This window comes from Triplophysa rosa, linkage group LG12 (assembly GCF_024868665.1).
Source record: "Triplophysa rosa linkage group LG12, Trosa_1v2, whole genome shotgun sequence".
NCBI lineage: Eukaryota > Metazoa > Chordata > Actinopteri > Cypriniformes > Nemacheilidae > Triplophysa > Triplophysa rosa.
In genome coordinates this window covers 24581196-24604087 of record NC_079901.1, presented here as the reverse complement: position 1 = coordinate 24604087, position 22892 = coordinate 24581196, and the positions used below count along the sequence as shown (strand labels likewise).

The 22892-nt window shown below is 41.3% G+C and overlaps 1 protein-coding gene across 1 annotated transcript; it reads right to left on the bottom strand.

Moving 5' to 3' along the window:
- Positions 1-654: 654 nt before the first annotated feature.
- Positions 655-22857, bottom strand: wtip (WT1 interacting protein). Its single transcript, XM_057348773.1, has 8 exons — positions 21199-22857; positions 12039-12140; positions 6081-6148; positions 4310-4372; positions 4035-4165; positions 3905-3956; positions 3334-3402; positions 655-2802 (listed from the first exon to the last, which is right to left on the bottom strand). Exons 1-8 carry the CDS (start codon positions 22580-22582, stop codon positions 2650-2652), a joined length of 2022 nt encoding a protein of 673 aa, XP_057204756.1. The 5' UTR covers positions 22583-22857; the 3' UTR covers positions 655-2649.
- Positions 22858-22892: the final 35 nt, after the last annotated feature.

The following is a 22892-nucleotide window of genomic DNA, read 5'->3' as shown; positions in this document are numbered from 1 at the left end:
TAATATTACATTAAACCCATAGAGTTGTATATATCGTTTGCATAAAGTCCCATTGGTGTAAACCTGGAATAACACAGATTCGAATAAAACCAACGGATGTTTAAACAAAATGTCATTCAGCCTTTAAATCCTCAAGGTTTAAAACCTTATTAATGTTGACACTGTAAGAAAAAACAATAACTTAGTCAACTTATAATTAAACCAGATTTATACAGTTTTGTAACAAAATAGCACACTTCACAGACCCACAACTCTTTTCTCAAGTTCTCTATCGGTCGGACATCAGGGTGTGTCGAGCTTCCAGATCTCTGTGGATTTCTCACGATGGACAGCGTTTGCGTGCAGACCCGTGATTACAGTGTGATGTGTGCTGATATAAGCACACAACACCACACGAGAGTGAAAAAAAGCTACAGATGACGGAGAAAGTTCAGTGTTAAGATGTTATTTACCCAACAAGACTTTCCAAAAGATCTCTTAACAGCGAAACAATACTAAATCTAATTCACTTATTTGCTAATAAAGCGAGTTGAAAGGGTGGACACACGCCATGAGACACTCTAATGCAGAGAGAAAATAAGAAATTCAATGTTTGTAAAAAGGAAAAGAGCACAGCACGTGACGACATTTCAAGTTGAAATGAGATAATACACACGAGACAAACTGTTAACTACAAAAACCACTTTATTGAAAAAGCAGATTACATAAATCTACGGTTAAATGATACGTCCCGACTGTTCATACATTAAATAATTTTTAGATAAATAAATCTACTTTGCCTTTTCTTTATTCATGAAATATCTAGGAAATCAAAACATTGTATAATAATAAAAAAGTGTGATGCATCTGAGCGTAAGATAAGATGTGCATTTTTCTTAAGAACTACCAGAAGAGAAGCTAGCGTCCATAGGAATCGCTGATACATTCTAAACGGTTTATTTACAGGATCTCTAGCATGTGCTATGCAATAGTAGTATGCTTTAAAAGTGAATTAAGACGACATATTATGCACTTTAAACGTGACACACACTTCAGGGAATGATCTGATGCTCTTCATACAGTTTAACCTGGAATATATTCCTTGAAGTAAATCATCTGCTCTTCTTCTCTGAAAACATGTTGTGCTTGCGGTACAGTGATCAGTCAGCAGAAACATCTTTAAAACGAGTGAAGCTTTCAATCTGCTTTGCAGGCATTCAGTCAATTCAAACCAAAAAACAGCCTGTTTGTGTCTGCGCTTCAGTAGTTTTACTGTGTTTGTGAGTAACACAACGGTGTACAGTAGGCTGAAAAAGTATCTGAACATCGACTCGCACTCCCAAAAATGTCTGAATGTTACAGTGTGTCAACACCGCACGTGACCGTCGCTGTCACCGCCGTGGACAAAAACTCAAAACAACATGAAAGATTTTCATTCGTCACCAGCTCACTTCACTTCTCTGAGCCTTTGAAATAATACCTTTTGTTTTCATTTGGATATCGTGATCTTTTTGCATTTCTTTGAAAACACATTTCTTTTAAATTAGACAATTGTTATTTAATACAATAACATTTAGACTTTGTCGTCAGGACAGTCCAAAACTTTTTCAGCCACTGTACATATGACACACACACACACACACACACACCACAGCTGATCCGTGAGAGAGTCCTCACACACACACACACACACAATGGTCCTGCCACTGGTGTACATCAACACACACAGACTCTCTCTCACATACACACCGTGTCATAACCAGGTGTGATGCGGCCGGTCACATTTCTCATACTTTTCCAGGTCTGCAAAACACGATTTAATGTCGGATGACCCGGGTGAGCCATTGAGATTTCACCAATAACACACATCACACCAGGTTAAAACACCATGTCTGACACAACGACAAACTGACTGTAGGACAAACAGAAGGTCATTGCACATCCGGGCTTGAACTCTGACCCCTGTACACATCAGCCACCTCGACGCTCCATTAAGAGTCTCCTGAGCCACAGAAGCATGTGTCTGCTGGAGTAATTAAGGCAGGAAGGCACGTGACGCTTCAGCGCTCTTCAGAGACAGCAGATTGGATCTCCGTCTTCACTGTGCTGGTGTCAGATTGTAGAAACCTCTCTGACTCTGGCCAGAAAGATTCCTCGACATACCGAATGTAAAGTATTTGATAATGTAGTTCATCTGCTGCCAGTTCGTATGTTTGATATCTGTGCTTAAAGAAATGTCCTCACCCTCCTGTCGTTGGAACATCAATGTACGGGTGCGTAAATCATGATTCTGGGTGAATTATTCCTCTCACACACACACACCTGAATGCATCTGACAGGCAGTGATTAAACGCAGGGTTCTTGATGAAGGCACAAGATGTCAGGTTCATGTGTTCAGTGCTGTTGTTTTGAGTTCGGTGTGTTCAGGTTCCCTTGCGTGACATAAGCCGTGATCTCTGATCTGAGTCAAACCCCTTGAGTCACGGTCAAGAGAAAAGAGGAATGGGCATGAAAATTCAATATAACAGACAAACGAACCAAACAAGATGAAAGAGTTCAAGAGGCACAGCGGATTTCTCCGTTCAATGTTTAGGGGTGGACAAACATGATCTCCTCTCTCTCTCTCTCAGGGGTGAAACGGGTGATGTCATAAACTCTTCTTGCGTGTGTTCACAGTTCAGTGACGTGGAGAGGGTAACTCGGGGGTGGATGGTTAGATAGAGGGCTCTTTAACCGGTGCAGGTGGCATCGGTGACACAGCAGATGCCCCTCCAGCGGGTAACAGCGATGCCCCTCTTCATCATTCAACTGCAGACCACAATCCTGGAAAAACGACACGCGTTTACAAAAGACCTCAGTGAGGATCAGAACAAGCAGATTACAATTGATTCACAATTACTGGAATTCAATTCTGAACTGAAATAAAAAAAACTTTCAAAGACTCAAAAGTCTAATATGTACAACAAATATTTCACGTTATATTTTAAGCGATTAATACATAGAGAGACACATCTATCTGTTAATCTTTATGTATTTTCTAATTTCATCATTTATAAATATATTTTACTTTGGTGTTGATACTTCACCATAAATGACTAAAAGGGAAACCGTAAGATTCATGTGTCTCTGAGTATCTGTGAATATTTGTCACTGTAAATAACAGAAGTGCAGTTGGATGACCTGCAGTGTAATGTCACGACTCACGAGGCAACGATTAACAATATAACTGCATGTTTATTCCTCAGCCATGAGCTAAAACATCTCACTTGGGTCCAGTAAACGTGACGTTGAGTGACTCGCAACAAAGCGGCGTTCCAGAGTAAATCTGCTGGTTTATTAAAGAGTGTGAATTACCTCACAGTGATAGCATTCAACGTGATAATCCTTATCCATGGACACCACCCGTATGGTTTCCTCTGAACCCTGAAAACACACACACACAGTTACTCAATCTGATCTCAGAGTCAATTCAATTCCACTCCATTTGATTTATATAGCACTTTTTACAATGTTGCATTGTTTCGAAGCAGCTTTACAGGAAGAAAACAAAAGAAAAAGGAAGAATACAGTACAGCACATGGTATAGAAAGAGTACGACCATTCTAATAAAGCAATTTTAATGGAATTTAATCTAGTATCAGTAGTCTCACGGTGAGCAAGCCAACACGGCCCAGTGACGAGGAACCAAAACTCCAATGATGAATACATGGAGAAAAACCTCGAGAGAAACCAGTCTCAGCCGGGAGGGCCAGATCTCCTCTGACACGTTACAGCTGCACCCAGTGACTTTCATTAAAACTTACTGAGTGAATGTTTTTTTAAATGTAAATGTAATTCCTACAGCATCAGTCAGATGTATATATATATATATATATATATATATATAATATATCATCACTGTTTTGACATTTTCAGACCCTTGTACCTGTGCTGGGAGAATGGGCTGGATACAGGAGGCACATTTTGGAGCAAAAACCCTGTGAAGATAACGAGAAATAAAAACATGACAATCACGCAGGTGTAAAGATGATCACAAAAGTAGTCAGGACACTCACGTGTGATAGTCTTTCACACAGTAGATGTTATTCTCCACATCCACAGTGAACGGGACACCATCCAGACCCTCCTTACACACCACGCAGCGGAAACAACCCGGGTGATAGGACTTACCCAGAGCCTGCAGGATCTACAACACACACGAGATGTCGCTACAGAATGTACATCAAACCCACGAACGTCTGAAACTCTTGAAACTCGAGCGAGCTAGAGTTGATATAAATCATTAACTGTAGGCAAGAGCAATAGTAACAGTGACGCTTGAGTTTCTTACCATCTCCATGATGAGGTGACCACACACGAAACATTTTTCTGCCGTCTGATGGAACCCCGAATACTGGAGGAGAGAAGATCAGAGTATGAGAAAAGTGCTACAGCATTGAAACTTCATTGCAAAAGCCCAAACGCAAATACATCGTTCCAAAAAACCTCCACCAATCACTAACGGATCTAATGAATGTCTCAAGGGGGCGCTGCTGGCGCTCTCTTTGTGTGGATCTGGAGGAAACGTCACTTCAAAGAGATTATGAGATTATTCAACGCACCTGACATTAAGAACATCAACCATCTGCAAAAAACACAGCAGAAGTCCGAAACAATGGACAGGTTGCAGGCGTCTTAAATACAGAGCGACCCCGAGGAGAACCATCTGTCCCGAAAAAAGGGGTTTTGACCTGGTTACCAGGGTGACGGGTGTTTGGAGCACATGCATTAGTGTGGGGATGCACATGTAAATGAGACGCAGAGGATTCTATTGTAGGTACCAGATTTTAACGACACGGACGCTCCGGCCCGGGGTCCATTCCCCACTGATGACATCACCGCTCTCTGCTAGATTCTATTCAACAGTGTGTGTGTGTGTGTGTGTGTGTGTGTGTTTGTGTTGAAGTATTGAGTGGGCCAGCAGGTGGGTTGGGAGGGGCTGATCAATACCAGGAAACCCCCACCCGACCTCTTTAGATGCACCATCTGCCGGACCCCCAGAGGCGCTCATGTGTTCTCCAGTCAGTCACGTCAACAGACCCAGGATCAGTTTTTGTGTATGTTTGGGGGGGAGATTTTATTCAAAATAAAAGTCAATTTCAAAAAGATCTTTCTTTATTGGGCAATTGGCATCAATGTTAGCATGACAAGATCTTGGCTGTGTGTGTGTGTAATAAGGTGAAGTGAATTGAGGAAGTGGGTGGAAGTTAGGCATCTGTTCTCCCAAGAGACTTAAAACATGTGGAAACCCATCTATCAATCCATCCAGTAATGACCAATACAATGACCGATCCCTGCCCCTCCCATCGGGAAACATGGGAGGAAGGTTAAAGCAGAGATCTCTTTAATATCTCAGTTATTTCTCCTAGACATCAAGAAAACTAAACGGAGAGCAAATGGAAACTTTTGCTCAAGTCTCACGTGTGTCTCAGATGTTTCTCCTGAGAGTCAGAAATCTGAGAAATGTGTCTGTCATTAGAGTTTGAGAAGAGATGTCAACAATGTGTCAGACTGAGCTCAGATTGGTCAAGTCAATTTTGGGAGAAACACCTGAAGGAAACAACTGAGAAATCTCGTGAGCTATGAAAGAGAAACATCTGAGCAATAACACTCATCTTCTGACAGCACTGATACATGGCTTCTACAGAATCATACGTGACTGTGATGGATCGATGCTGCGTTCACAATGCATCAGTATTATTTTTCACTATGTGATTTTACTGCTTGGACAAAAAAGTATGTGTTTCTATGGCAACATATAAAAGCCAAATTTAGGCCTGTCCATTTTTCTCTCTGCTCTTGAAAAACATTGAAGACGCAAAGGCGGCGCATCGGGTAACATCGGCAGTAATAAATGACATATCAATCAGAAAATCCCGTGTGATGATACTAAACCCCTGAAATTGATGAAGCCGCCGTCACTGTGGTTCACTACACATGAGGTCAAAATGATTCGCGGAGACAGACCTTTCATAGTTTCCAGTTCACATGTTGGGTCACGTTTACTCGTTGACGGTCATCCTGACACGATGTGAACGGGTGTGAGCTGAAGTCATACTCACTAGGAAGTCTTCTTCACAGTAAACCTTTCCGTTCACATTATAGAAAGCCTTCCCTCGCAGCCTCCGTCCTGATGAGAAAACATCAACCACTGTTACTACGCACACTGAACGTAAACATAAGCCCTACATAAACAGCTTTCAAAACAAACATTTCTAATTGGCAATATCGAGTGATTAAATGTCTGAAATATGTTTCATGTTTGCTGCTGAACAGCTGTGAAATGAGACACATGCAGCGTTCATTAGTCACAGAACACACAAACACATTACAAACGGCAAAATAATGATGCTTACTACACCCTTAACCCAACCTGACCCATTATTACAAATGTAAAGCAATACTTTAGATTCATGAGCCTAACAAACACAGAAATGACTGTCCATATATTTCCAAAAATGTGTACTATGTGAGATAAATGTTAAAAGCATTTGAAAATGTTTGACACAGACAGTCTTATGTAAGGGATAATGTACAGGCAGCCGGTTGTTATGGCAGAAATAAACCCCGACAGCGTGATCGGATATTATTTCGCGATAACAGTCTGCTAAATAGACATGAAATGTGAATTTGAAATATTTGATTAGCTCATTTTTACCGAATGCAGACCTTCCGCGAGGAAAAGCCATTTACTTTCGGTTTTAAGGTAAGAAACGACATTCAAACATCACAAACAGGCAATTTGGTTCAATCATTTGTTAATATAATGTCATTTATGTTACTAAAAGACATATTTATATTCAATTTGTCCAAGAAAAAATGTCAAAGTGGCTTCCTGCATCCGGGTACCGTGTGTTATTAGTTTCGAGCGGTTGTTATCTGGGAATAACCAACCTGCAAATGTGGCGACTGGCCAATCAGAATCAAGCATTCCAACCAGCCGTGTAATCAACCGTGATATATACACAGTCAGATGTGGAAGGTTCCCACTCGAAACGTTTGGCTTCGGGCTACAGAGCTTTCTGCCGTTTCAAAGTTCAAATGTAAAGTATGAAAAAACCAATGTCATGCTGTGTATAATCATTCATATAAAAGATCCTTTACTGTATTTTCTTCACCTGTAAAACATTTGCCAAATGGATTTTATTTGCATTTAGGTAAACGCTCATCAGTAAGTGTATAATACTACTAAAGTACTGTAGAAAGTAGAAAGTTTCAATGTGTAAAGCAAATAAAAACATCCTCCACATTCGTTTATAAGCGATCTCCCTCTGAAACATCACCAAAAACCTGCAAACGTTCCCGATCATCAGGTTCAAAACTCACAGACACAATTCTCTTTCCTAGACACACACACAGAGAAAGAATCCCAGTGAACGTCCCTCCGTCCGTCTCTTTCTCTCTCACACACAGTTCATAAATCAGTCTGATCTTCCCCTTTGCTTGTCCTACAGAAAGGTCCGTGAATTTACGGCGTTCAGGGAACACATCTCATTTCTTTTCACCATCCCAGAATTTATGCACTCGCCACATTCACACAGCCAGCGGCCCAACAGCGCTCGACTCAATTCAGCGTTCAAGCGTGATTCACGCGCAGACGTGAGGAAAGATTTCTAATTAGTCGAGACTCCTAGTTAGAGTGTTAATGATTTGCACAAACCCCCAACGTTCTGTTTGCCGTGTTCGTCTCTCTAGAGAGCAGAACATCAGCGTGGGGTTTTCACTTGGGCTAGCATGCAACAAGCAGACGACCACCTAGCAACCACATACTGTAGAAATACCCCGACAACCACCTCCAGAGCAAGCGCGGCACCTAACACTGCTTCTAAAAAGAGCTTTCAGGTACAAACCAAGTGGTTTCAGGTCAAAACAGCAGAAATCAAAGGTGGTTTTTAACGAGACGTGAACGAGCGCGTTGGAACCCGTGTGTAAACACAAGCGATGAAGCTGAGATCAGTGAGATCTGCGGAGCTGACAAATGTCTGGGGAGGGAACAGATCCCAACACAAAAAGAGAGACACACAGAGAGGTCTGAGTAAACTGGGACATTCCTGTGGCCTGAGGTCACCGGCTGGTCCCACTGCACCCCCCCATCGCCGACACCAAGCAAAAGAGAGAGCGAGATAGACAGGAAAAGAGAGAGAGGGGGGAGGCGAAAGCTCCATTGTCAAAGGCCACAGTCAACTAAAATCGGAATATTTGTGCCAAACCTGAACCAAAACCGACTGCAGCAAACGTTTGCCGGAAGTTCACAGGACCTGCGGCCACCAGCAAAAACGTCTGATTAACTGTGACAAGTCAAACGTAGAAACTTGCGTAGCAGTCTCATCTGTTCTGTGTGTGGGTGGGTTTTCATTTCATAGTGTGGGCTGGTAAATGAATCTTTCATTTTCACATTTCAAAATACATATTTCCCATTAACGGGTATCAGACGCCAACCATCTCCGGACCTTATGAAGTCTGAGAAGAACTCTGTGTTTACATTCACGTCAATAAAAACAAGGTAGATAGATATACAGTCATATCAACAGCGTGAACATAAAGGGACGGTGCATCCAAAAACTTTCTACTGCCGATCACGAAAGGTGTCTTGAAGAACGCTGATAACCAAACTACATTTAGAAGACGTTTACCCGATGAAAATGTTTTTCCAAAAGTTTCACGTGCACGCGATCAAAAACGATCTGCATTTACACGGATCCGGGAAAACCAATAAAAACGCTGTATCATGCATGCCAGGCCAGTGGATGGCGATGTTGCGTTGAAAACAAACACGACGTGCCTGCGCGCATACCCTGTATAAAGCTAAAAGCGCTTTTAATACACTTTGTTGGCGTGTATGCGTGTTTGTAGTTTGTGTATACACTTAGAAACAAATGTATAGGATACTGCAATGTAAGTCGCTTTGGATAAAAGCGTCTGGCAAATGCATAAATGTAAATGTATATAAATCAGATGTCTACGCTGGTCATAGTGGTGCAGTAAATCTACTTCTTGCTGGAGAAATGTTGAAAAGTACGTAACGCAGCACAAACACACAGCGTGGAGGCACCATTGTTGATTTGGGAGCACGCGCGCATGCCTACAGACTGAACGTGTAATACGCATGCGTATGAAGTCATCGTTATTGGAAAACGCCGCGTTCAGAGTTTACGCGATATTGCCATTCTTTTCAAAAACGCGCAATCCGTTTTCAAAAGTTTGCGTTTTTAGTCCCCCAAAACGCAGTTGTTATGTAAATGAACAGCCATTTTCGTTTTCTCGTGTAAACGACCTCTAAACCCCATTGACTTCCATCGTGTAAACACAAAATCCACTTCTTTTGCCTAAGTTAATACAAAACATCATGGCAGCAGTCCTTTACATGAATCAAACATGCTCATCTTATACACTTCCGCAAAAAACAAACGAACAAAGACCGATGAGCTTCATTTACGGGAAACACACTTCCAAACAGGAAATGACTGTTGTCCTACTGGAAAAGCAACAACAACAAAAAAACCTTTTTAACAAACTGCACCATCACCAACACACTCCCACATCACATCTAAAGCAATATCACACTATATCATTACAACACAAAATCCAGCGGAGAGAATTAAATGTGAAGAGTCAGAAATATGCGAGTAGATAAAGCACTTTACATACACAAACATCATTTCAAATATGCAGATAGATAGATGGCGAAAATGTATCCTTAAATCATTACTATTAAAACGGATGTACTAGAAGCAGACTGTACTGTCAGTCAGATTTAACAAAATAGCCTAAAAGTTTGGTGGCCATTTTTTTTAAAGATCAGACTTTAAAAACATCAGATTTGTGTTTAGTTTGAACAAAGCCAAAGTGTTTTTCACATGTGTATCACTCACACACAATCACACACATTCATTCCTCCTCCTGTCCACACAGAGAGAACAAGCAGGTCTTTATCATCTGCAGGTGGGTTTGCCCCAGTGCATGATGGGATGCTAAAAGTGATGAGTCAGTGAAAGGGTGTATGTACATGTTTGGGAATTCATATCATGTCCAGACTTTAGATGTGTGTGTGTGTGTGTGTGTTACTCTTAAAAGGGGATTTTTAGTCTGCGGTTCAGAGCATGTGCAGACCTGCTGGTCTCATACACGTTCCTGTAACCTCTCTCTCTCTCTCCTGTTCATCCATACAATTACAATGGTATGACAAAGCTCTTGTAGCTTGGTAGCAGACGGAATCAAACTAAAAAAATCTTACAAATAAAATTAAAATATGTAAAGTTGAATGCATAGTCTACTGTGAATATAAATCTCTAATTCATTAAGTCTTATTCAATTTAGTGACTTGGTTTGACATGATGGTCACAATGACTTAAAAAGAATCTGATTTCAAAAGGTTTTGTGAAGCACACAAGAGCACATGACCGTCTGTATGTCCAGCGTCCAGACAATAGATGGTCTCACCTTAAACCACACAATCCTGTCAGATTCATGACATTCCTTCAAAGTCTTTCAGGAGTATAATCCCGTCTGAATAACGCTTGTGTGTGTGTGTGTGTGTGTGTGTGTGTTTACTGTTTAAGCCATGTGAAAAACAGTGAGAGAAATAGAGAGAAAACTGAAGGAGTGCATTCTCACTTTCTCAGATGAGAACTATGAGAATTACGTAATTTTACACAAGTGACAAAAAAACAGAGAGCAAAGTGTCAAATACAATCTAGTTCTCAAAGTCTGTCTCCTCTCCAACACTCAAATACACACGCTCTAAACACAAGAGTGGAAATGGTCAATCATAGAAAGAAAGCAATTGTGTAAATCCAGCCAAAGATGGTCAAACAGGCAAAAAAGACAAATCACAATTCAGTACGTTAATAAAAACAGAAGAGAACACCAAAAATGAAGCAAAACAAAACAACATTTGAACGTCTTTGAACACGAGGTGGTTCCTGCTGAAATAACAGCACAAAAACGTGTACAAGAAGCTGGCTAAATTCAGTCCTGTACTTTTGAAAGTGATGTCACACGTCAACCGCGTTACCTTTTGGTTTTCAATCAGCAAACTCTAGTAAAAGAAATAATCGATGCGATGTGCCTTTCATTTCTAAAGTATTTAATTACTCTACACGCATAAAACATTTGAGGGTTAAATTGAGCCAAAATAGCAATATTGTGATATATACTGTAACGGCATAACTACTGACTGACACTGTGACACCCACGGTTTAGTATCAGCGGCCGGCCACACCTGCTCAGTCAGCTCACAAAAAAATATGATCTTGAAAACATGATATGCTTGAATGAATCCTCTCGTTCTATAATATCTACACCAACACATGGTGTATGTTGTGTCTTTCTTAAAACTTTACAGCAGACCTTGATTATAATGACGTTAAGGTCAACCCTTAGCATCCGATTCACCACCGTAATCCAAACATCTACAAACACACGTTCGAACGTCACGCTTCGAATCCCTGCGAACTTCCAAGAACTCATTATGGCTTTTAAAAGAAGCTTCCTGTTCCTCCCCAGCGCCACACATCCGCTCTGCCGGCCCTCATTCTTTAGGTGAACAATACGTGCGCGGCACACAGCTAGCATTACGTGTAAATTATCTGCGCTGGCTGTAAAGCGTGAGGAAACAGTATCTGTGCGGAGGGGTCGAGCCAGTGAAGACTGAGAACTGAACAGCTGTTGTGCTGGACTGTACTGCTGTGATTTCTCTCTGGCTTACAGACGAAACAGGAGAACGCAGGACGAGTCAGGTGACGGAGCAGCCCTGCGGCATGCATGCACACAAACACAAACACACACATTCATACAGACAAATCAACACACAGAGAGCTGAAAAAAGGGAGACTTTAATGCTGTTAAGTGAGTTTTACTGTAGGTGTGAACAATGTTTTGAGTCTTTCTCCCTAAATCTAGTATGTGTTTGCATGTATGTGAATCTAGACGTGTGCTACAACAACACACTTCAGACAAACCGAGCACTGTGTGTGTGTGTGTGTGTGTGTGTGTGTGTGTGTGTGTGTGTGTGTACTCACCGCATGAGCAGCAGGTGAAGCAGTTTGTATGATACAGATTCCCCATCGCCTGACACGCTTGACTCGCTCCATAAACACCTTTAGCACACTTTATACAGATACCTGAAGGGAACACACAAAAATCACACGTCAGCTAAATACACCATAGTTCACATGTGGAGTTGTGTGCTGAAACAATGATTACTGATCAGTCACCGGCCTAAAAACAGGTCTCCAAGTGCTGTACACAAGATTACTGTAAGCTGTTCTGAATAAAAATAAATAAATAAAAAAGTCTGAAAAAATGACACTTTGTGATGAGGTTCGAGAGGGGTTATTGTAATATAAACTATAATATAAAATAGTTTTAAAAATATTTCTGTGAATTGAAATCAAATGAAATACACAAAACAGAATATTATTTGAAAAACGAATTGAAGATTAGAAAGCAACAAAGTGGAATACATTTATAGATGGTTTCAAAGTGACAACATAAACAAACGTTACTGCGCATGCGTGCGTTCGTGGGCTGCAGTTAACTTCCGGTACACATTCACAAACAATAGATCGCCTGTAGATTATTTCTGATAACAAACAAACGAAGCCGAGAAAAAACGTTACTTGGCTAAACTTGTCGCTCCAATATTTATAACCTAGACTGCGATACCATGTTCAACCGCTAGATGTCAATGTACCATACGGTTTTGTTAACATGCGACCAAACTGCAGGAACCATTCAACAAATTTACTTAATAAAATGAGCATACAACAAAATTCAACATTATACAGTAAAATAATAATACAAATTAATATGAACATAAATTAAATAAAATATATTATTAGACACTTGCCAAACACAAACCGGAAGTTAAGGTCAGGCGCGCGCACGTCCGATGAAACGGTCTATTATAAAGGTGATAACGTACAAATATAAAGTGAAGTTGAGGCTTAAAAGTATTAAGTAAAAATAACTCAAAAATATAACTGAAATAACTGAAATAAAAATAAACTCAACTTCTGTAACCATACAATAAATTAATAAAAGCACATAATTGCAAAAAAAGACAACATTGTTAGACAACACTGGATGAAAAGTTTTTTTTACTTTAGCAATGCAAAAACAGTGAATTCGTGAGTTTAGTTGGACAGCAAGCGCTCGGCATCATGGGAGAGTGAGTCAGCAGCTGTAATTTTGTCCCGAGCTCTCACGCACAAGATGGGGTCACATTCCACACTGGGGCCACGGTCAATACCTAGACATGGTCATACTGAGGTCATCTCGCCCACGAGACACAACATCAACAACACCCTGTCGAACCAGACACATCTTCCCAAGATCTCTGACAGAGATCCCCATCAATTACTCTGATAACTCTATAGAACGTTTCTGGGAAATCGGATTCCAAACCACAAACCAGCCGTTTCATAAGACGGGAAAGAAATGATTAAAGAAAAACATGAAAAAACTGAAACCTGCACAAGCTAAACGGAGACATCTCTCGTTCCCATCAGTTAAGCTTTTGGAGGCTTAATGGTTAACTCATCAAGATAATTGTAGGATCATTGAGGAAATTTCATGTACCAGCATTCAGAACTTCCAGATTTAATCTCGTTTGTGAAAGTTCCAATGGGCGCCCTCAGTTATTTTTGGGAGGCGTGGCTCGATCTCTGTAGTATGGGTCACCTCAACAACCTCTACCCATATACACGACTATTATCCACATCAAGAACCAATAAAAGAGACTGGACATGTCAAAAGTAATGAGATACGGGGTACTTAAATAGACTAAAATGCAATTCCCTGGTTACCAGTAAAGGGCCGGACATGTATTGTCCAAAATGAAATTGGGCCTAGTTCTCTTAAATGAATGTTTTTAAGAACAATTTTGTTTGAAAGTTTGAAAAAAGAATAGTGCCCTAGAAATCCTCTGGTAAACCATACGGTAAAAGATGAAGTGCTCATATGTATAATATAAAAATATCTATAAAGAAAGATTGTAAATATACGCATAAAGATGCAGGCTGCGAATAGACCTGTATTTGGATCTCTAGAGATCAGATTATAAATGTGACAGATGTGCTATAATTTGGTGATGATAGAGTCTGGTTTAAGATAGTCAATAGGTAGTTAATCCTGAAATTAAACGTGTCATTTGGTATGACTGACGAGTGTCTTTCCTCGGCTGACCGGAGTCACATGACTGTAAGCAACCAATCCAAAGCATACCTGTCATCTGAAAACACTCAAACATGACTCTAACAAAACCACTATGAACTGTCATGGACATATTTCACCACGTAATTAAATTAATAAAATGAGACACACAATTTTGCAGAATGAAAATTCAGCCTAGTTTGGAGATTTGTTCCTTGGGAAATTTAAGTAAAACCTTTTCGTACTTTTTCTCATTGCTACTGCAATTTAAGGGACAGTTCACCCAAAAAAAGTGAAAATTCTGTCGTGAATTACTCATTCTCTAGTTGTTCCAAATCTGTAAACATATCTTTGTTCTGATGAAAACAGAGAACGATATTTGGAGGAAACAGTTCTTGGACTTTATTGACCACTGTAGCACAATGGTAGTCAAAAGTGCCCCAGAACTTTTTGCTGTCCTACATTCTTCAAAATATCTTCTTTTGTACTTAAAGAACAAAGAAAAATATAAATAATCCTCTTATGGTAGTCAATGGGGTCCTAGAACTGTTTGGTGACAAGCATTCTTCCAAATATCTTTGTATTCAGCAGAACAAAGCAATGTAAACAGATTTGGAACAACTCGAGGATGAGGAAACGATGGCAGAATTTTCATTTTTGGGTGAAATAACCCTTTAAAATTCTGTACAGCAGTTTTTTACTTTACATTAATAAAGAGTGCTTACATACACATCATGGTAGTAACTGTTTTACTGAATCAATAAAAAAAAAAAAAATGTTGCATCTATGATTTTCATTACTGTGTTGTACTACAGTGGAGAGAATATGGGGGACAGAAATCTGTGTAATCTAAAAGTAAAACATTAAAAAATGCATGAAAATACATAGACAGGCTTCATGCACTGCAAAACAGGGTTAATTTATGACAATACCAAAGTAAATTAATGTGCTGTTTGCCCATGTAACCTCGATCATGTTTGTATCCTAAGTGTGATTTATTTCAAATACTTAAAAGTATAGTTAAAACCTCTCCTAACAGGACACGTCATTCAGCCACACTCCCCTCACCTGGTACAGGCCGGCACCCCCGCCTCCTTTCTCTCTGCTGATAACACCTCGCTCAATCTGTTTCACATCAAATACAGCACCTTTCTTTGTTTTACACAAGGTCAAAGATTACACCACCTTCTTATTGTTCTCTCGTTGTGTTTGGACCACGGTCAGCTTTCTCCAGAAATGGACAAAGAACTGTGCACACATAACCACAAAGATTCCAAATCAGGTTTTCCTGTACACAGCAAACGCACAGACCGTGTGCTCAGCATTTACAGCACTCCATTATTCATGTCTGAATTATCCGTCAATTACTGCAGTTATTGTCTCGCAAAAAAACTCTCACTAGGGATGTAACAATATTATCGACATCATGTTATCGCAATAGCAAAATCGTCTCAATATCATCGTGGTCACATGACTGAAAACGATAGGTCTTCTACTAACAGAGAATGTTAGAAAAAATAATAGATATTACCTTTGGCAAGGTCCATCTGGTGCAATTAATTGCTTTATTTTATAAATAAAATAATACTATATCTCATACCTGAACAGTTATGATTAGAGGATAATGAAAAGAGGATGCTTACGGTTAGGGATGTAACGATTCACAGTGAGCCGGTTGAAAATCGATTATAATGTGTGACGATTCAAATCGGTTGAGGTGTGAACTGAATCGCAATACATTTTTTGAACAGCAGGGGCCGCCATGTTCACTGCACTTTTTCTATTTTTAATTTGGTATAAAATTGCAGTTTAGTTTTGTTATTTGAAATAAAACATAATTTTATTATACAAAGAAACGTGAAGCATTTAAGAAATAATGCAAGGGAAGTTGTTCATTTCTAATTTGTTTCAACTCATTTTGTAAAAATAAATCATGAGTAAATCGTGAATAAATCGCATCGTGAGATCAGAATCGTGAATCACATCGCGAGCTGAATGAATCGTTACATCCCTACTTACGGTACGTTTCCAACTCATCATTTGTCACCCTAAACACTGGAATAAATACCGTACCGTGGACTTTACACCGAGGTATTATCGTACATTGATATTGTTACATCCCTATCTGTCACTGCATGATTTCAGAGCTGTGGTGTTAAAATCATGCTAAATCAACGCTTCGGCATAGCGATGCTTTTGCTATGCAGTTGCTAAGGTCTTCTGGCCCAGTTAAAAAATGTCAAAATTTCTATCACCGTACGCAAGACGAGTCACATGAAGTCTAATACATAGAAACGTTCTGCTCAAAAACAGCACCAATAAAATAGACAAGCTGGGGGTGTAACTGCAAAGATGAAAAGAAAATAGTTAAACATAAGAGGTCAAGGGTCAAGCTGTCTTAATTTAATTTGTTACAAAAAACTCTATGCAGATGTGGTCAATATTTACATGTGCAGTAAGGAAAGTCTCATTCTGTGTTTATTTTAAACCAGACCCTGAATCCCAAGTGATACAGAGAGGTCAGAGGTCAGCTGCTTCAGTGCACAAGAAGGCAAAAACGGTGCCAGAAAATATCCAGATATCCTTTGCAGAAACAGATTTCCATGAGAAACTGGAACATTTGCAAAGTTTAAGCGGAGTGCGACAGCACTGATTGTTTTTGTGTTTTGTGGGCGTTTCTGCGGGCGTGTAAGATCATTGTTATTCAAAGCAGGTGATCAGTGTCGACCCCCAGCAGCTGTGTCTGGCTGAAGAGACAAACAGTGTGTGCCAAAAGTCTGGAACTGGTCGCACCGGCGGTTGCTCCCTAAAACTCCTATCTGATGCTTTACAAAAAACACTCTCTCGCACAGACACACACATAACTTCAAAAATTAATTGGGCCAAATAGGAACATACTTAACCGTGTATGAAATTATGTTAAAAAGGAACATAGTCACGTACATTTCGGTCTGTTCATTACACACGCGATTGCATGGCTTCAAAACACTTTCAATATGGAACACGGGTTATATGAATTAATTGAATTTACTTTTACATCATAAAATATTATATACATAATATGACTTTAAAGTCATATGCATTTAGAACAACAAGATGGTGGCTATATGATAATTATTTTAACTATTGGGTGAACTAATCCGTTAAGTGTGCAGAGAGACGCATCACAAATGCCCAGCGAGATCAATTTTAAGGGAGCTGTTGTCACGGTAACGGAGTCTGTGCGCTGTTGCAGACTAAAGAGGGTTCAGTGTGCAGTAAAAAAAACACATCAACTGCTCCTCAGAGGCACAAACATACACATACCTCCATCTCTCCAGACTTCCTCCAACTAAACCTGTTCAAATGTGTTTTTCAAGCAGTAACACCAGCAGACAAATACAAACCACTGTTGTTACAGAGACACCGAGAAAAATGAGGCATGCCTCAGTGACCTTTATACGTCACTATTATTGCTTTTATTTTGGATCAGTGATTTAAACGAACCCAACCCCGTGTAGGGATGCACAATAAATTATTGTCCATATCGGAATCGGTCGATACCGATAACATTAAAAACAACCATTTATCGGCTATAATATGGTATATATAATAGTATAATAAAATCGGCCAATATTATAATAAAATTTAGGCAGACATATTATAGCTGATAAATTATGAATAATTTCCTCTGGTTGAACCACTTCAGCGGCACGCTGCTCACAGTTCAAATCCAGTACAGTACTGTCTTTCTGTCACGATCATTCCCTTACTGCTATTAGAAAAACATTGTTGATGTAGTATGTAGATATTTATGAATGTGTACATTATTGGAACAAATCCACATTGTTTGAATCAGACTGCCATCTGAATGCTTTCTGTCTTGAGACCTGTTAGACTCGTGGCTATTGAGAACACTTTTCTGGGTTGCTCTGGAAGAACATCTTTAATTTGTTTACTAAGTAATTAAACATTATATCAGAAAAGTTAAAGAATCTTTCATTAGTGTAAAGTAGGCTTGGTACATGATTTGTAGGGGGGGGAATAATTTTCACTCTCAGAAAACGTTATATTAATATTTAGATACTCAATATATCGGTTATCGGCTTCCAATGGTCTAGAATTATCGGTTATCGGCCAAAATTTGCATATCGGTGCATCCCAAACTCCGTGTATTCATCTTTGCCACATCAACTCATTCGCCAATGTTCAGAGACTCAGAGATGTGAATGACAGTCCAACATGATCATGCCTGTTAAGGAAAGGTGTGATGTATTATTCACCCTCATGTCATTTCAAACCTGTATAACATTTAATTCCTCTGTAGAACACAAAAATTATATTTTTAAGAACGTTGAAACAACACTGAACCCCCATTGACTTCCACTGCATGAGGGTAGTTGACAAATATACCGTACATGTGTCCTATGGTGTGACATAGCAAAAATGTAGAAAACAAACTGCTAATAATATATTATATATATAAATATACAGTATTTTAATATGTTCAATCTATAATAGCATAAGAGAGAATAATCCTATTATTCGTTTTTTTCTAAGAAATTTTGTCACACCGTAGGGCATATACACGGTTTATTTGTCAACTACCCATGAAACAAAACCACTCAGACATTTCTCAAAACATCTTATGTTCTGTTCCACAGAGGTTTACACAAACGTGAGGATAAGGATCCAGCTAGCAACCACCCTAGCAACTTTATAGCAACACCCTGACAACCACACACGGTATTGTACGTTTTGTCCAGGGTATAACCACTTACAAATAACTATTCGAAGTTAAAGTCAGTATAGAGAGGAAAAGTCACAATTAGTATTTCACCTAGCTCTGCATACACTAGAACGGCCAATCACAAATGAGGGTTTCCCCAGTAAAAAACAACACTCACATGCCTCTATAGAACTTTGTTGATGTTTGGGACTTGGAAGGACACTGGCAGGAAACGGCGCTCAAACTGGGAGACAAAGTATGTACTCTCTAAAGACTTGCCTTTTTCCATCCAGGTCCGGGCCAAAAACAAGCAGCTAGAACTGTATTTGTCTGCTCGCTGACCACAATGTCCTTTTTGGGCAGTGCCAGGAGGGATACCAGCAGCCTTTGTTGTCATTGGCCCACTGCAGCTGCCCAGTGTGACCAAAGCCAATCAGCAATCAGCTGGTAACGATGCTAAACGGGCCAAATCACCCAGTTACCGCTCTGTTTAGCCAAAGTTCGTAGTCATTTGGCACCGTGTGCCAACTTGAATACTTGGACATGTTAAGTTGGTGAAAAACTCTGTTTTCCCAAAACATTTCAAGCAAATAATCAATAACTGTAATTAAAATTCTGCCAGAAGCTTTCAATTAAGGAAGCTCTCATCCACTCGTGGGATATCCTTAAACACCAAAGCTGTATACAATTACTGTGAGTAAACAATTTAATGACAATTCATGGCGTTGGAATTTTAAGGTTCTGATATTTTTGTTTGAGTTATTCACATACTTATTATGTGAAAACTTATATGCATGATGTGGTTTTTCTCAACGTGCACATTTCGGGACTTGTTTATCTACCTAGTCAAAGGGAATGCAAAAACTTTGAAGCTTGTTATCTCAAAACTGCTCAGAATGCAGATAGAAGAACCTTATAATTCCAAGGTGACGAATTGGTATTTGTTCCCTAACTACTTATAAGGAAAGCATTCAAGACAAAGTTGATTACTAGACAAAGAAACTTGAAAAAGCCATGAAAAAGCAATCTCTGTGCAAAAAAAAACTTAACAATACCCAGAGTACAAGATGACAAATGACTCAATATTTACTGTCATTAGTCTTATTTGTTGCAGCATGCTTGTGAAATGAACCTTTTGTGTGCTGCCTTTGGGTAAAAAACAAACTCTGGATTAAACCGAGATGATTCAACCGGGTTAAAAATAAATGTGCCAACCACAACTACTCGATTACTAAGATGTCCAAATATGCAGACTTTACATTACACTCATCCATCTCTAGACAGATACAATACAACTCATTGTTATTTCTGAGCATTAAAGGGGTGATATGACACGGCTGAAAAAAATATTATGGTTTGTTTTAGATGTAATGCAATGTGTAAACACGATTTAAGGTTCAAAAACGCTGTATTTTCCACACACCGTGCATGTTTGTATCTCCTCTTTGCTCCGCCTCTCTGAAACGCGCAGATTTATAACAAAGCTCATGGCTCTGAAAAGCGAGGTGTGCTGTGATTGGCCAGTTCACCAGTGTGTAGTGATTGGTGGAATACTGCAAGCGTGTGAGGGAAATGTAACGTCTCTGACCATATTTGGAACATCAGGTTCCTCTTCAATTGTGCTGACAGGTACGCCCACCTTACTTGCGTCTACATTTGGGCGGTCTCAGTCAAATCAGACCACCAACTGACGTAGATTTGTGGGGGTGTGGCTACACGAGGCGTTTCAGGCAGGTCTGGGTGAGCATTCGCTTTTACATAGAATGACTCTTTTGTTCTCACACTTTCATTTCTGCAATTTTACGTGTCTAATACATGCATGAGCAACTTATAACACACCAAAGACACAGAAAAACACGTGTTCGCGCCATATGACCCCTTTAAACAGGCTGTTTTGAATGTAATATATTTTACGGTTGCGTCCTTCTTACCAGCTAAACAAACATCATGTACTTAAAATGAACATTTAAAAGCTCAAGCATAGAAGCTCTGGTTCAGAAAGTACACTGGTTTATTCCCAAAACATGACTTACACCTGTTTCTCCACACACCCTAATGGTACTTTAATGAGTCCAACACAAAGGTTCCTCTGTGTTGAGGTTGGTGTGTCTGTCCAAATATGTGAATATGTTCTTTTTTATCATAAAACTATTGGAAACCCAAACTTTGAGGTGATGAGCTGATCACTGATGCGTTTATAAAACGACAGACCTGCTGGTGCGCATCAAACTCTCCAAGGTGAACATCGCACAACGCTGTTAACATTTCATCACAGCCACTTGTAATTCTACCAAAAGATGAAGTTGTGAACTGCTTACCGAAATACTCCTTCTTCATGTGCATCTCGAGCTCTTTCTCCAGCTCCAGGGTGAGGGCCTCCAGGTGCCGCTCCGCCTGACTGGGGCCGCTGTCCCGGGACGGAGTGACCTGGTAAGGCAACTTGAAGCGCTGCGCCGGCGCTTTCCCGTAACCGAACTGCACGCTCACGTCCGAGTTCTGCGGCGGCTCTTCCAGCACGGGGAAAGTTTGAAGGTGGACGCGGCAGTTATGAGGGCCGTTTGGCTCCGCGAAGTCCTGCAGCAGCGCGTCCTCCGGTAAGCCGGGCGCCAGCATGGATGACCGCGGCGAGGGCAGCTGCGGCGAGGGCAGCTGGAGCTCGGGATACGCATTCATGGATCCCCGAGAGCTCCGCGAACTCCTGGAGCTGTGGCTGGATATGCTCGACCGGGGGCTCACCACGCAGCTGGCCGCACCGGCGGGGCGCGCGCCCCCGTCTTGACTGCAGATGCTGGACCGGGGGCTGGTCACCGGCACGCAGTGCATCGCGGCGACCTCCGGGTCGTGGTTACCCGCGGGCGTGAAGCGCGAATCCGAGTAGCTGGACCGAGGGCTGGTGGTGCTGGAATACTGGCTGGCCGTGCTGGACCTGGGGCTGATGTGTCGTTGGTCGTAGCCCATGCTGATGCCGCTGGTTCGGTTGCTGCTCGGTTTGCTCCCGTAATCGTAGCTGTTGAGGCTGGTTCTGGGACTGGAATGTTTACTGGTGTCACTGGCCGTGCTCGCGTAGCTGGACCGAGGGCTGATGACACTGTTGCCCTCGCAGTACTTCTCTTGGCCGGGTGACACGAGGCTGGACCGAGGGCTGCTGATGCTGGACCGAGGGCTCGTGTGCTTGCTCTGATCTTGAGACGAGTGCGACGAGGCCAAACTGGACCGGGGGCTCGTGGTCGTGTACCTGCCGTCGGGGTTGCCCATGCACATGCTGTTGCTCCTCACGCCCGAAACGGTCACCTGCTTGCCCAGCACGAGCCCGTCGTACGCGCAGCCGGTGCTGTATCTGTGTCCCTGCGCATCCGCGTGCGTGTATCTCCTGAGCCGGTCCGACGCGCCGCTGTAACACGGCAAGGCAACTTCAGATTTGGTGCAGTACGCATCGGGAGCGGGATAAAGCGCTTCCCTTTGCGGAGAACAGAAATCCAAAGGCACTGAGGGTCGGTTCCCGTTGACGGCGCGCACCGGAGCCGCGCTGTAGACTTTGTTCCCGGGCGCGTGAGGGGAGCTGCCATTCATTCGCTTACTTTTCTGCTCAGGTAACGTTAACGCGCCGGACTTGAAATCCGCGTCTGGGTAAACGTCAAATATGGAAAGATTCTCCATCAGTTTGCTCGCCCTGCGCCCCGGATCCTCGTCATATTCATCCATGTCGAGCGGCGGGACTGCGAGGCAAGTTGAGGGACGCCGAACGGGTGCGCGAGCCAACTACAACACAAACTGCATTTTACACGCAAATCACACGCGAAAAATGCCGCCTCGGGCGAGCCATCGTTGCCCGTTCCGTTCGCTCAGTCCTTTACCGTCATTTCGTCACGATACCCGATCCCCGCCCGTCGAATCGCGGCGATACGCGCGTCGTGACAAAGTTTCCACACAAGAGACCGTTTGTCAATCTCAGTTTTTGTGAAGTTGAAAGGTCTTCACAGTCAATGGCGCGCTCGCGGAGGAATGTACACTC

What these genes read in the sequence shown, in the direction of transcription:
- wtip (XM_057348773.1), bottom strand. Translation starts at nt 22,582, where the DNA reads ATGGATGAATATGACGAGGATCCGGGGCGCAGGGCGAGCAAACTGATG. An exon ending in CTTCACCTGCTGCTCATGCG is followed by an intron (nt 6,149 to 12,038) that starts GTGAGTACACAC and finishes TTTTCTCATCAG; the next exon opens with GACGGAGGCTGCGAGGGAAG. An exon ending in ACTGTGAAGAAGACTTCCTA is followed by an intron (nt 4,373 to 6,080) that starts GTGAGTATGACT and finishes TCTCTCCTCCAG; the next exon opens with TATTCGGGGTTCCATCAGAC.